This window comes from Babylonia areolata, chromosome 9 (assembly GCF_041734735.1).
Source record: "Babylonia areolata isolate BAREFJ2019XMU chromosome 9, ASM4173473v1, whole genome shotgun sequence".
In the NCBI taxonomy this organism is placed as follows: Eukaryota; Metazoa; Mollusca; class Gastropoda; order Neogastropoda; family Buccinidae; genus Babylonia; species Babylonia areolata.
The window spans coordinates 41,508,321-41,523,180 of record NC_134884.1 but is presented as its reverse complement, the minus strand read 5'-3'; the positions used below and the strand labels follow the sequence as shown (position 1 = coordinate 41,523,180).

Sequence of the window (14,860 nt, the reverse complement as noted above, 5' to 3'; positions counted from 1 at the left end):
GTGGGTTTCCTGGATTTACAGGGCTGTATGTGGTTTACAGAGCATTGTCTCATTTCCTGGGTTTGTGCTTAGTTTCCAGGGTTTACAGTTTTTTTGTGTTTTCCTGGGTTTACATGACTTTGTGTGGTTTATCGAGTTTACATGACTTTGTGGTTTTCCCGGGTGTACAGGGCTTTGTGCTGTTTGTGACGATGTGCCGGGAAGCTGTTGACGACTGGCGGCGCTATCGGCGTGACAAAGAAGCCAACTCCCAGATGTACAGAAAACTGACACGGGATGGGTTCGGTAAAGTGCCCAGCTCAGACATCCAAGTGGGAGACCTGATTTGTGTGGATAAGGTGAGAGATTGTTCTGCCTCTGGCTGTCTGTCTGTCAGTCTGTCTTTCTGCCCTGTACTGTGCACAACCTAGAACACTGTTCATGGAAAGATTGATTTATTTTTATATATATTTTTTTTACCCTTAAGAGTTTGTAGGTGGTCATTTTTATTTGAAGAGGGAGGGGACAGATGCAGCAGCAGAAAAATGGATGAGTGTCAGCTATTTTCTGTAGGAACAACTGTATGATGTAGGCTTCAGTGCCCATCTTTTGTGAAAACATTTCTTCTTCTTCTTCTTTTTCTCCTCCCTTAACTCTTTGAAGAGTCATTGGTGCACTGCACAGTATAACCCTTCACCAGATTCTTCCAAGTCTGACAGGTGTGTCTCAAAGCATGGGCCTCTGCAGCTGGTTTTCCTGTCCATTCTGAAGTGTTTGTCATTGCATTGGGTTTTTTTATCTTTCTTCCCCTCCATCTCCTTCAGGAGGATTGTACCAGCAAGGCCATTGGATCTTGTTACATGGCTATACCAACAAAGTTTACTTTTTTTATGTCAGCAGATTATCATATGTTCCAATGTGCTGTTTGATGGACTGGCTCACTGGAACATTGGTGATATGATCAGTGTGTAGTGATATGATCAGTGTACCTAACAAAGCTGAAACTGAAAGGGCCCAGGCCAAAAGTGCTAGCAGCAATATAAGTTGTGATGAAAATAAATGATAGACTTCTCATATTTCGTAAACCTGTTTATTAGTCTCATTATACTGCATGTTCATGTCTTTTACATTTTGTCCAGAAAAAAAGCAATTAAAATTGTGTGCTAAATTGTTTTCTTTGAATTGACTGATGGAATACATCTGTTGCTTTAGTTGCTGGTTAAGATATTGCTTTTTATTTGGAGCATGATTCAGCAGCCCAAAAAAGCAGGGCAGTAGAATGAAGTTAGGAGGAGCCTTACTGATGAACAATGATGATATGTGTGTTGTGTGTTGTTACTATTGTTATTCTTCTTCTTATTTTTTGATGCTTACTTGTATGCACCTATCTTCGGTCAGAGATCAAGCTTTTATAAACATGAAGTCATTTGCAGGCTACCTAACTGGACAGAACCTCTGGGTGGTCTTCATTTATTTCCTGTGTCATTCAGTCAAACTTCAGTCATGCTCACTCACACATATGTATATTAGACTGGATTTTTTAAAGAAATTTGCCAGGGACAAAGCTTTTGTTACCGAGAGTTCATTTTCATGACCTAAATGTATGCTGCATGTGGGATCTCAGTTTTTATCGTCTCATCCAGATAACTAGACCACCACTTAAGGTTGAGTGTAGGGTGGAGGAAAATCTGTTGAGTATGAGATTCGATCCCGCGCCGTCAAGTTCTCTCTTTTCCTGGACGGATGGTTATCACTAGGCCACCACTTGATGCTCCACGCTGTGCGTGTTGTGTGTGTGAGCAGAACCAGCGTGTGCCTGCTGACATGGTGTTCCTGAGGACTACAGAGCATGATGGAAGCTGCTTTATCCGCACGGACCAGATGGATGGAGAAACGGATTGGAAACTGCGACTAGCCGTGCAGACAACACAGCGTCTCCCCAGCAACGTGGTCAGTGGATCTCTGTTGTGTTTCAGCTAAATACTGCTGTTTGAATTAACATTTAATTATACATACTATACCATGACCTAGTGGTGCATACTCTGGCAGTTGTCTTATTCCTGTCCTTTGCAAAATAATATTCTGCTCGAGTAGAGAAATCGAAAGTAGTTGTTGCTAGTACTGTAGTCTCCATTGATATATTGCCTCTCTTCTCTTTATGAATGCAGTGCCCTTTTGTTTCGCTTAATACTGCTGTTTGAAATAGACTTTGGTTCATATGCAGTAAGATTTTTATAATAAGGTCATCTTTGGATAAAAACATTTTTTTGTGCAGTGATTTCAAGTGTTATGTGGACTGAGGTGGATTGCTTGATAGTGTTTAACATTTTTGTTTAATTGATCTTTGTGCAGATTGTGGTGGTGCTTTATGAGTGTATGTGTGTGTGTACATGCGTGTGTGCATGCCTGCGTGTATGCATGTCAGTGTGTGTGTTGCATGTTTGTAAGATAGGAAGCGGAGCGTGAGTTCTCATATTTGAAGAAGGACGAGTGAATGATACTGTTCATTTTCTCAGTTAACTCAGCATGATTAGATAATGGGCAAGTGAAAGAAAAGCACTGACATTTGTCTGTTGTTGTGTTGCAGGACATTTTGGACATCACGGCAAGCGTGTTTGCTGAGAAACCTCAGAAGGACATCTACAGTTTTGTGGGCACTTTCACAAGGGTAGGATGCACCTCTTTCTGTTCCCTGTCTTCCTGACTCAGTTTGGTTCATTTAACATGTGTGTATACACTTGCATGTCTGCACATTTTAGATAATTTTTTTCCAGTGTTCATTTTGATATTTTAATGTCATTAAGGATTTAAACACAGTGAGATATTCGTTGTTGTCAGAATGAATCATCATCATATCTAAAAAAAAAATGGAGAAATCAGTCCACATCAAAACTTAATATGCCATATCTCAGAAGTGATTTGTAACAAATGGGCTTCCTTTTAACATTTTTGTTTCTGCTTATAATCATTCATTAATTCATTGTTTTACATGTCCCCAGTTCTCCCAACTACCATTCCATCTTTAAAAGAAATGTGTTTTATTATTATTTTTTTACTTCTGTGTGTCTGCGGTAAACTTTAACAAATTCATTTGTATTTGACAGTCACTTTGTCTGGTGATGCCAAGTTTGGCTAAAAAATTGTAAAATGGTACTTTCCATACATTCTAATTATGATGACAGTGATACTATGTTACTGATAGTGATACATTTTATTTTATTTTTTCATAGAACTTAGCACTTTTATGTGACTTATTAATATATTTATCAGTAGTATTCATTTTATTATTTTAGTTGAGATATAAACTTCTGTTTAATTTGGAAGTTACATTGATGCATACATCTGCCAGGAGCACAACATGATGCATGTAATGGGACAATAATCTATGGGGATGTTTTTTAATTTTAAAAATTTTTTTTATAAACAAACGGATCTCACTTGTCAGAAAGTGCCTTATTCTGTGCCGGTCCATCATTGATATACTGTGTGTGTTTTGTGTCCAGAATGACGGTATAATCTGTGGGATTTTTTTTTGTTCTGTTTAACAAACAGATCTCACTTGTCACAAACTGCGCCATTCCATGCCGGTCCATCGTTGACTAAAAGTGTGTGTGGTGTGTGTGCAGAATGACGGTGTGACTGTGGAGGACTCTCTGGCGGTGGAGAACACACTGTGGGCTAACACAGTGGTGGCCTCAGGCACGGCCCTGGGCGTGGTCATTTATACAGGGCGGGAGACTCGCAGCGTCATGAACACCTCGCAGCCACATAGCAAGGTAATCGCTGACTCACCTCCTGTTTCTTCTCCTCCTCCTCCTCCTTCCACTGCTTCTGCTGCTGCTGCTTCTTCTCCTTCTTCTTCTCTTCCTCCTTCGTCTTCTGCTGCTGCTGCTGCTCTTTTCTTCTTCTTCTTCTTCTTCTTCTTCTTCTTCTTCTTCTTCTTCTTCTTCTTCTTCTTCTTCTTCTCCTCCTCCTCCTCTTTTGTCTTCTGCTTCTTCTGCTTCTTTTTCTTCTTTTTCTTTTTCTTCTTCTTCATCTTCTCCTTTTTCTTCTTCTTCTTCTTCTGTATTTGTCTGCTGGAACTCCTATGTTTCTTCATGTATGAGTAGGCTTTCACTTGTATGACCATTTTTAACCCACCATGTAGGTAGCCATACTGCATTTTCGGGAGTGTGCATGCTGGGTATGTTCTTGTTTTCATAACCCACTGAATGCTTACCAGGATTACACGATATTTAATGTGAGTAATTGACCTTAGCATGGATATACATGCAAAGGGGGTTCAGGCACTAGTAGGTCTGCAGTTATGTTGACCTGGAAGAGTGGAATAATTTCCACTCTTTACCCACCAGTAGTGCTGAAACTGTAGTGAGAATCCAGCACTCGAACCATTTGGCCACTACACCCATCAGTTCAGTTTAACACGTTGACTGTTGCTGCTGACAAGTATGCTCATCAGTGATAGGCTATTTAAATGTTGGACTTTCAGTCTAAGAGTCCTGTTCCTGCATCACCATCTGGTGGTTTAATGGTGGAGATTTTTCTGATCTGCCAGGTCAACAGACCTGCCAGTGCCGTTGTCCTCTTGCAAAAGATCAAATACGCACGTTAAAGATCACTCAGCCCATGTCAGTGTCAGGTAGCCTAAGCAAACATGAACGTACTGAACACCCACATCCAGGAAAATGGTGTATGGCTGCTTATATGGTAGAATAAAAAATAGTCATATACATAAAAGTGTACCTGTTGATAAGAGTGAACATTGGAGTTGTAGCCCATGAACATAAGAGATAAATGAAACAACTAACAATGTGATTGATGAAATCTATTTATCATTCTCTTTTATGGAGAATGTTTGAGCCATACTGGAGTAGTATTTGTCATCTATTAACATCTAGCATGCACAAACTTTGCCAGCTTTACAAAATGTAACTATGAACTCTGAGCCAATATATTTATTCACATGATTGTATTGTCGTAAGCCAAACAGAATGTAATTGTGTATCTTGGACTGAAGTATATTATTAACAATACTTTATAAAAATGCTGTGATTTTGTGTATTTTGACTGAAGTATTAATGGTGCTTAACTAAGAAACAATCTTGAACTGAAGTCTTTTTTTTTTTATCAACGATACTTTAGAAAATACTGTGTAATTGCTTATCATGAATCAAATTATTAACGATGTTTTAACCGAGAAAGAACTGTGTGCATGATGTGTGTTGATATGTCTGTTGTTCCCAGATTGGGACAGTGGATCTGGAGATCAACACACTGACCAAGATGCTGTTTCTGGCAGTCATCATCCTGTCTGTGCTGATGATGATTCTGAAGGTAAGCTTTGTGCCTCTCTTTGTGCTTTGTAGACAAACAGTTCAAAATGTTCATTTGTGGAACACACTGTTGATGAGACTCACCTGTCAAGAAGAGGCAGGCCAGTTGTTTGCAAGACTGACTGACTGTCAGTGTAGAATACTGATCGTTTGCCAGAAGACCAATTGTTTGCCAGTGTGGAAGATTTATTCTTTGCCAATGTAGCAGACTGACAGTTTGCCAGAAAACTGATCGTTTGACAGTGTAAAATTTTTGCCATTGTAGAAGACTGACCATTTGCCAGTGTAGAAAGGTGATTGTTTGCCAGAAGACTGACAGTATGCCAGTATAAAAGACTGATTGCTTGCCAGTGCAGAATGTTTGCCAGTGTAGCAGACTGATTGCCAATGTAGAATGTATGCAAGTGTAGAAGACTGATCATTTGCCAGTGTAGAAAGCTGATTGTTTGCCAGAAGATATAGTATGCAAGTGTAAAATAGTATGCGAGTGTAAAAGACTGACTGTTTGACATTGTAGAAGACTGATTGTTTGCCAGTGTAGAATGTTTGCCAGCGTAGAAGACTGATCGTTTGAAGTGTAGAAGACTGTTTTCCAGTAAAGAAGACTGATTATTTGTTAGTGTAGAATGTTTGTCAGTCTAGAATGTTTGCAGTGTACAAGACTGATCCTGTTTTCCGGTATTGAAGAATGATTTGCTGGTGTAGAATGTTTGCCAGCGCAGAATGTTTGCAGTGTTGAAGACTGATCGTTTACCAGTGAAGAAGACTGGTCATTTGTCAGATGTTGATGTTGTCCCTGAGCATGTTGATGCAAGCACAAGGTTTACCATAGGTGTTGATCACAGGACTGGTGTTGCAGGGTTTTGGCGGTCCATGGTACAGATACTTGTTCCGGTTTGTCCTGCTGTTTTCCTACATCATTCCCATCAGGTTAGTGGGGAAGGTCTCTTCACTTCTGGTTTTTCAGACAACAAGAAAACAAGCACCAGGAATATGATGAAGAAGATGATAAATAAAAACAACAAACGAAACAATATGCTGTTGTTTGTTGTTTTTTTTTACAGAAATAACAAAGAACACACATACATCTGTGGGGCTTGTTCAGGTTTAAAGAGGCTATACCAGTCTTGAATAAAAGCCAATTGTGTTTGCACATTTCTTCCGTCATTGCTGCTGTGTGCACATGTCAAATGATTGGTATAAGGACAAGCCTTGTGCTTCCTTTTTGAGGAAGTGTCTGGTTTGTTCCACTGTGCCTTTTATTTACCTGTGTGCTAGCTTAATCGGTAACGTAAGCAGCATTGACTTGAAGTTGTGTACCTTGTGAATGGAGAGAGTTACCACTCTTTACTATTTGTTGAACACACATACATTTTTTTTTTAAAACTAATTCTAGTCCTTTTCCGGGTCTGAAACTAAAAACAATTTGTGACATAATTTTATTGTGTTTGCATGTGCACACACACGCATGCGCACACTCTCACTCTCTCTTTCTCTCTCTCTCCCACTCACACACACACACACACACACACATACACACACACAAGCACATGCACATGCACATATGCACACATACACACTGTTCAGGTATTTGTTAACTCAGAGTAAGATACCAACAAATCAGGAATGTATACTTTCACTGTCATCATATCCATGCTTGCCACATGTTTGAATAATGGAGTGAAGAGGTTTTCTGTTGTGTGGTTATGTGTGTGTGTGTGTGTGTGTATGTGTGTGTGGTTGTGTATGTGTGTGTGCCTGCATGTGTGTGTGTGTGTGTGTGTGTGTGTGTGTGTGTCCTTCAGTCTGCGTGTAAACCTGGACATGGGCAAGGCGTGGTACTCGTGGGTGATCCAGCGGGACAAGGCCATGCCTGGCACCACTGTGCGCAGCACCACCATCCCTGAGGAACTGGGCCGCATCACCTACCTCCTGTCCGACAAGACTGGCACCCTTACACAGAATGAAATGGTCAGCAGTCACTGTTCTCTGTGTGAGGAGGAGGGGAGGGGGGGCGGGAGGGGGGGCAAGGAGGGTTCGGGGGGAGGGGTGTGTGCGTGTGTTTAGGGTGTGGGGTTGGTTGTGTGTTTGTGAATGAATTGGTCAGCATTCCCTCTTCTGTGTGTGTGTGCGTGTGTTGGGGGTGTGGGGTGGGTTGTGTGTTTGTGAATGTTTGTGAATGAATTGGTCAGCATTCCCTCTTCTGTGTGTGTGTGTGTGTGTTGGGGGTGTGGGGTGGGTTGTGTGTTTGTGAATGTTTGTGAATGGATTGGTCAGCATTCCCTCTTCTGTGTGTGTGTGTGTGTGTTGGGGGTGTGGGGTGGGTTGTGTGTTTGTGAATGTTTGTGAATGGATTGGTCAGCATTCCCTCTTCTGTGTGTGTGTGTGTGTGTTGGGGGTGTGGAGTGGGTTGTGTGTTTGTGAATGTTTGTGAATGAAATGGTCAGCAATCACTCTTCTGTGTGTGTGTGTGTTGGGGGTGTGGGGTGGGTCGTGTTTTCATGAATGTTTGTGAATGAAATGGTCAACATTCACTCTTCTCTGTGTGTGTATATATGTGTTGGGGGTGTTGTGGGGTGGGTTGAATATGTGAGTGTGGGGTTGTGAGTACATACATCCATATTTTTACATACATACATACATACATACATATGTATACAATAACAAAAGAAAGCTGCAGAACAGGCATGTATAACAGGCATATATCAGTTGAAGTAACAAGTAAACCAGCAACAAAATAGTGGCAAGACAGACAGCCAGACTGGCAGGTAGAAAAGTATTAAAAAATACCCCAAAGTTTTTGTTAAACAATCGTCTAAAGAAATTGTCCCTGCAGCTCTGTAGAAAGTGTTTTTAATCCTTGATACAGAGAATTTGTGGTGTGGTTGGCAGGCCTGATTATATATAATGCGTTTATTTGATTGAAACTTGTTTGACGGTTGTCCTGTATGTGTTGTTGCAGATCTTCAAGAAACTGCACTTAGGCACAGTGTCTTACTCCTCGGACACAGCTGATGAGGTAGGAACTTATTTGGGCTGAGAGTAGTTGGTAACGTTTTTCTTCTCTTTCTTGCCTTTTTCATTTCTTGTTTCCATGACTGTGTTCTTGTATGTCTGTGTGTCTTTCTCTGTGTGCATATGTGAATGTGTGCTTGTTTGTACATGAATATGTGCACCGATGTGTGTACATGTCTCTGTGTAAATGTATATGTACACACAGCTTACAGAGAAAAAAGAACTCAACTGTAATTTTCTTGAAAGAGAAAAAATACAGAAGAAGAGTTGTTGTTTTTCATACTGACCAAAAGAAAAGTGAGCAATGCATGAATGTCAAAAATGAAATTGAATCTGATACAGAACTACAAAAGTTCTTGGTACAAAACTTCCATATACAGGAATATACAAGAATCCCACATACACCTATGACTTTGAATGTCAAAGTAACATTGTAGCTCATGATAAAAAAAGCAAAAAAAGAAGCAAAATCTTGTCCCACGTGACTCCCAGGTGCAGAAATCATTGCCTGTGACTTTTTGACAATCTTGATTTTAAAAATTCCACTTTCAGTATTGAACATCATCTAATTGACTGCTGGTATCTGCATAATAGCAGGCAAAAACATTTTACAGCTAGCTTCATGGACATCTGGTTCCAGGAAGTCCCCCCAGAAGCTCTTTTTGAGATCCTAAAGGAAATCAGTTTTTTTTTTAATCTTGATTTAGGTTTTACTTGGACTGAAACAGATGTGTATGAATCCATCCTTTTATGCTGTTTTCTAAATTTTTAACTCGATTGAATTTTTATGTGGACCGAGCGAGACATGAATGAGTCAGTCTTTCTAATGTTATTTCATTTGACCTTTTAACAGTATTTTGTGTTCTCTTCAACTGATTACAAGAACTGATGGATATTCAGCCCTGAAATGGCCCCGTTTGCTGTTGGCTGGGCTATAGTATAAGCTACATGATTTGATTTGATTTGATGCAGGTGATGTCCCACCTGAAGACGGCCTATGCCCAGCAACAGCAGCAGTCTTCCACCTCATCGGCGATGACCCCAACCCGCGCTTCAGGGCCGGTGCGCCGCACCGGGGTGACAAAGGTGTTTGAGGCGGTGCGGGCTATCGCGCTGTGCCACAACGTGACCCCTGTGTATGAGGAGGACGAGACGAGTGAGGCGGGCCAGGCCACGGAGGCCGACCAACACTCCCAGCAGTCTGTGTCCTATCAGGCCTCCAGTCCTGATGAGGTGAGAGTGGGTGGTGTGGGTGTAGGGGGTTGGGGTGTGGGGGGGGATGGGGTGGGGGGTTGCCGGAGAGATAGACAGGATTCTTACAGGTTTTAAAAGTTTTTGAAAAAAAATTAGAAAATGAAATGCCTTTTTTTGAGTCCTTGAAAGTCTTTTGAATTGTTTTTTTAATTATTTTTTTTTTAAATGACCCAGGTTTGTAAAAGTTTTTAATTTTGGCCTCTGTATTCTGATACCCAAAACAATATACATTATTTCTTCCGGTGGTAACATGAAGCTGTGTAATGTTCCTGAATTTGAATTTGATGGAAAATAATGACTTTTAAGACTTAAAACTGAAACCAAAATGCTGGCTTTGAAAATGTCATAAATTTCATTGAGTTCCTGATTTTTGGTGTTTAAAAGGTTTTCTAAAGGGTTTTAACATTTTGTGATTAAAAGCCTGAATGATTTCTGGATAAATGTGGGGAGGTACCATCTTTCTGTCATGTCCAGGACCTGACTATAATGTTGATTGTACAAGTTGTCTTCTCAGTAAAACATGGGGGGGAGGGGGGGCAGGTACTGGGGGGGGGACACTCATTTTGATAACAACCTCAGTTTGGATACTGGCGGTTTACTCAACGGTTGTGAAGTGAAATTGGACTGACACACTAGATGTGTTCATCACTTCCATAAATGAAAACACAAAGGTCTGGCAACAAGGATGGGATATAAAATAGCAAATCAAATCAAATCAAGTCGTGTTGCCTATAGCCTAGCTGTTTGTAAACATTAGGGCCAGACAAGGCAGTATGTTTATTTCATGAGCCCTCTGGGGGCATTGAAAGGATGCTCACGAACCCAGTTGATTCTGCCCAGCAGTCAGACGGAATAAGTGTGTGCAGGGAACACAACACAGACCAACAGAAAACACAGACGTGTGGCACACAGACAGTGCGTTGTTTCAGGTTGCGCTGGTGAGCTGGACGGAGAGCGTGGGCCTGACACTGGTGCGGCGGGACCTGAGCAGCATGCAGCTGAGGACGCCCATCGGCACCACTGTCAGCTACTCCATCCTGCAGGTCTTCCCCTTCACCTCTGAGGCCAAGCGCATGGGCATCATCCTCAGGGTAGGTACATGGGCATCACACACACACACACACACACACACACATACACACACACAGACACACACACACAGACACATGCACGCGCACACACACACACACACATACACATACACACACACACACACAGACGCACACACACAGACACATGCGCACACACACACACACACACAGAATCGCACATGCGAACATACGCCAACACAATAAACAACTCCATGGAGCAGGATCATGTGAATGGGACATACAATACAATATACAACAGTGGAAATAAAAATCCAGACATGTGTAAGCATGTGATCAACATTAAAGTTCATGGCAATTGTCCATCACTAGAAAAGCACACAGATAAAATGATGAAAGAATGAGGGTTTTTTCCTTTTTTTCTTATGGTAGATATTTTTTTTTGGCCAATGAAGGAAACCATGTGCAGAGCAATAAAAAAAAGAAGAAGAAGAAAGGGGGGGGAAAGAGAGAAAAGAAAATGATAACGATGTTCTCCGTGGACCTGCATGCATCTGAGGCCACAAAAAACAAAAACAAAAAACCCAAAAAAACCCACATATACATCATCCTAATGATTGGATTTTATCTGTCTTTTCTCTGCTTCCCCTTTTCACGTCAGTTTTGCTTTCCCAGCTTCCCTTCCTTTCATTATTTAAAATAATTATTATATTGGTTGTGTGTGTGTGTTTGTGTGTGAGCAGGAAGAGGAGAGTGGGGAGATCATCTTTTTCCTGAAGGGAGCAGACACGGTGATGCAGCCCATAGTGCAGTACAACGACTGGCTGGAGGAAGAGGTACGCCCATCTCAACTTCCACACTCATATGCTCATCTGTGATACTTTCAGGCTTCTGGGGACAGCACCTAGGTTTATTGTGGGTTTGTTTGTTTTTTTAATAGAAAAAAGAAATAATACAGACAACAGGTAGCTCTCAAGGGTAATTTATACAGCAGGAGCGATGTCAGTCTTTAGTACACATACAAAGACAATTCGGGCATCAGGGCATAATCACATTTTAATTACACATACTTGACCGTGACCCACTAGTGCAGACTCCGGCAGGGGTCTGACGTTCCTGTCCTGTGCAAACTACTATCCGCCTATGCGGAGAAAACGAAAGTAGCTATGGCTGATAACCTCCCGGAAGTATGTAACCTCCCCTTTGCCCACCTGACTTGCGCCCTCTTATTTCGGCAGCCATTATGACTCCTGTTCCTGTGCTCTTCATACGGCTAAGTTTTTTTTCGTATTTTCTGTCTGTCGATTCTTTGGTGTTCTTCTTCTTGAGATAGAAAATTTCCTATGTATGGTAAAATTGGGTACAGGTACATGTCTTGAGTACAAAGTAATTAGTACAATTAATGCACCAAGAAAAAAATAATAAGTTGTGTTCAACGAGCTTTCGGTATGGTAACCATTAACACCCTGTTTTACCATCTCTCCTTCATGACTGTGATGATTTAGTCATGGTGAAAGCTTTCCATGTATTAGGCCATTTGGTGCATTTCATGAAACTTGGTCTCAACAACTGTTTTTATGTTGTGTTTGCTTGATGAGGAAATGTTTCAGGTAAGATTACTCCAAACAAAAAAAAGGAACAAGTTGAGTAAATGGATGTTTGATCAGCATTGTTATTCATGTTAATGTTCAGCTCGGATCAGAAATATTGTCTCAAATCTTGAAAAAATTGTTTCAGTTCTTTTTCAGCTTGACTACACAACCTTTGTCAGTTTGGAGCTAATTAAACATTAGCATATACCCACAACCATTCTTTTTCAATTGGACTGATTTAACTCCTGTATTGTTAGAATTCATACCATCTCAATCATAAGCAGTATGCATATTGGCCAGGAAGGTAAGATCAGATCAGGTACAACTTTATTCTTTGGCTCAAGTACATGTAACATTATACATATAAAGCACAGTTAGTTACTTTTAGAACATGAACATTCAGTAAGGTGCGCATCACAAAAAAATACCTGACAGTGTGTGTGGTCTGTGTGCAGTGTGGGAACATGGCACGTGAGGGACTGCGTACCTTGGTGGTGGCCAAGAAAGTGCTGACAGAGGAACAGTACCAGGACTTTGAGGTCAGTGCTACAACACTGTGGTCCATGGGCTGTCTTCTGAAAACATCTTTGTTGTTCAGACTGTTTCACATGCCCCTTCCTTCTTTCTGCCTTTGGGTATTGGTATGCATTATTTGGTGCTGGGACAACTATTCAGATCATAAACATGGATGCAGCATGTTATAAGACACATGTCAAAGTGAACAACAAAAGGGAAGAGGATTAAAATGGAAAGAGCATTGATGGGGAGATCACTAAGCATTGATGGGTAGATCACTGTCACTATCGTTGCTGTGTTAGCATCTTTAATCAACGTTGAGGCCCTGATCTCATGATCAGAACTCTATTTATAGGTTGTGTCATCAACTCGTATGTCTCTTCTGTTGATCTCTGACTCTTCAATCCATTCGTGATCACTGTTATGGAAACTTGCTGCCATTTCTTTTTACGAATGTTCTCTTTCAGACATAAGCTGCTTCCACAAATGTGGAAGGTGTGATTTTAAACAGCTGTTTTCACCACTACAAACTTCATATTTCTGGATTCAGAGGTCAGCTGCTATGTGATTCTGAGTCTTGACATCAAGTGTTTTGACAGACTCTTACCATGCATTCGGCGCTCCATAATTAGTACAAGGCGCATGTGTTAAAGCTCAGGAAAAAAATCATCATGACATATTTAGTAAACTGCAGTGATTGATAATAATCCTTCTCTCCTCCTCCTTCCACCTCACTGTGTGCCAGTTTCTACTTGTGCCAATGTGCAGCATCAAAACAGGCGAACAAAAATGTTAATGTGTTGAGCTGGTGCTGGAATTAAGGCAGCATCACAGGGACCCAACAGTGCTCCTGTCTCTGTAAATCAGATACTGCTAAACCTTTCAAATCTAACAGAAAAACGTTTTTGTTCAAACAATATTTTAAAGTATAGATCCTTCTCCACACCAGACCATCTGTGTGGGGGGTGGGGGGTGGGGGAGAGGTGAGTGAGTTGTGAGTGATTTTACCGTTTTTCATTTGCATTTTTAGCAGGTTTATATCTTCATGTTTTTTTATATTTAATTATGATTATCCCTGTGTCTTATTCATGGCATGTATTATTAATTGCGCTTACAGCTGCAGGGTAAGCGCTGTATAACTGCACATTATTGTTTTTAAATGCCTCCTTTGTGTAATACAAGAATACTTTTAAAGAAAGAAAAAAAAGGCATTCCATCCACAGAACAACACAAAGTTGATCATTCAGTGAAAGCACAAATTCATAACTGTTTAACACAGAATGAGCTCCCTCTGCGTATCCTTTTTCCACAAATTCCCATGAAAAAGAAGATATAACAATAATGATAGTAATAATGATAATTTTTTTTTAATAGCAATGATAAATAGACTGAAATATGTAAAATAGAAATGAAATAAAGGGAAGCAAACCGATTATATAATTGAACAGTAAAATGAAAACAGTAATAATGTGTGTGTGTGCACGCGCGTGTAGTCCCGGTACCACCAGGCCAAGCTGAGCCTGCAGGAGCGCAGTGCCCGTGTGCAGAGTGTGGTGGAGTCGCTGGAGCGCGACATGGAGCTGCTGTGTCTGACAGGGGTGGAGGACCGCCTGCAGGACAATGTCAGACCAACGTTAGAGCTGCTGCGTAATGCTGGCATCAAGGTCTGTGGTGTGGCGTGGTGTGGTGTGGCATGGTGTGGTGTGGTGTGTTACTTTTTGCCACAGCAGATTCTCTGTGGTCTGGTGTTTGTTGCTTTGCTGTTGTGTGGGATGGGTTGGCTTTTGATGAGGAGGGGATTTCAAATCAAATCTTATAGTTGTTCAAACATTGTTTTAAACTATAGATCCTTCGCGGAAATTAACACATAATGAGGCCAGGAGATGAAATGATTAACAAATAGTAAAGAGTGGTAACTCTCTCCATTCACAAGGTACACAACTTACAGATCCTTCTCCTCCTAAACCATCTTTGTGTGTGTGTGTGTGTTGATGTGTGGGGGTGGGGGGTGAAGCTGAGGGGGTTGAGGTGGGACTGGTGTGTGTGTGTTGTGATTAATGTTTCACTGTTTTTAGAATAGTATTTTTACTGAGTTTGTTTCTTAACATTTTGAATTATGTTC

The 14,860-nt window shown here is 41.0% G+C and overlaps 1 protein-coding gene across 4 annotated transcripts in view; it reads left to right on the top strand.

Annotated features, from left to right (window-relative positions):
* Nucleotides 1–14,860, top strand: part of LOC143285452 (putative phospholipid-transporting ATPase IIB) — a 47,333-nt gene that overhangs the window by 17,622 nt on the left and 14,851 nt on the right. For all 4 annotated transcript variants that reach the window (XM_076592744.1, XM_076592745.1, XM_076592746.1 and 1 more), the window contains 13 exons: nucleotides 171–338; nucleotides 1,783–1,929; nucleotides 2,567–2,647; nucleotides 3,606–3,755; nucleotides 5,224–5,313; nucleotides 6,172–6,242; nucleotides 7,118–7,283; nucleotides 8,275–8,331; nucleotides 9,300–9,560; nucleotides 10,511–10,672; nucleotides 11,374–11,466; nucleotides 12,678–12,761; nucleotides 14,232–14,402. In XM_076592744.1, the coding sequence (XP_076448859.1) occupies nucleotides 171–338; nucleotides 1,783–1,929; nucleotides 2,567–2,647; nucleotides 3,606–3,755; nucleotides 5,224–5,313; nucleotides 6,172–6,242; nucleotides 7,118–7,283; nucleotides 8,275–8,331; nucleotides 9,300–9,560; nucleotides 10,511–10,672; nucleotides 11,374–11,466; nucleotides 12,678–12,761; nucleotides 14,232–14,402 (1,701 nt within the window). The remainder of the gene's footprint in view (nucleotides 1–170; nucleotides 339–1,782; nucleotides 1,930–2,566; nucleotides 2,648–3,605; nucleotides 3,756–5,223; nucleotides 5,314–6,171; nucleotides 6,243–7,117; nucleotides 7,284–8,274; nucleotides 8,332–9,299; nucleotides 9,561–10,510; nucleotides 10,673–11,373; nucleotides 11,467–12,677; nucleotides 12,762–14,231; nucleotides 14,403–14,860) is intronic.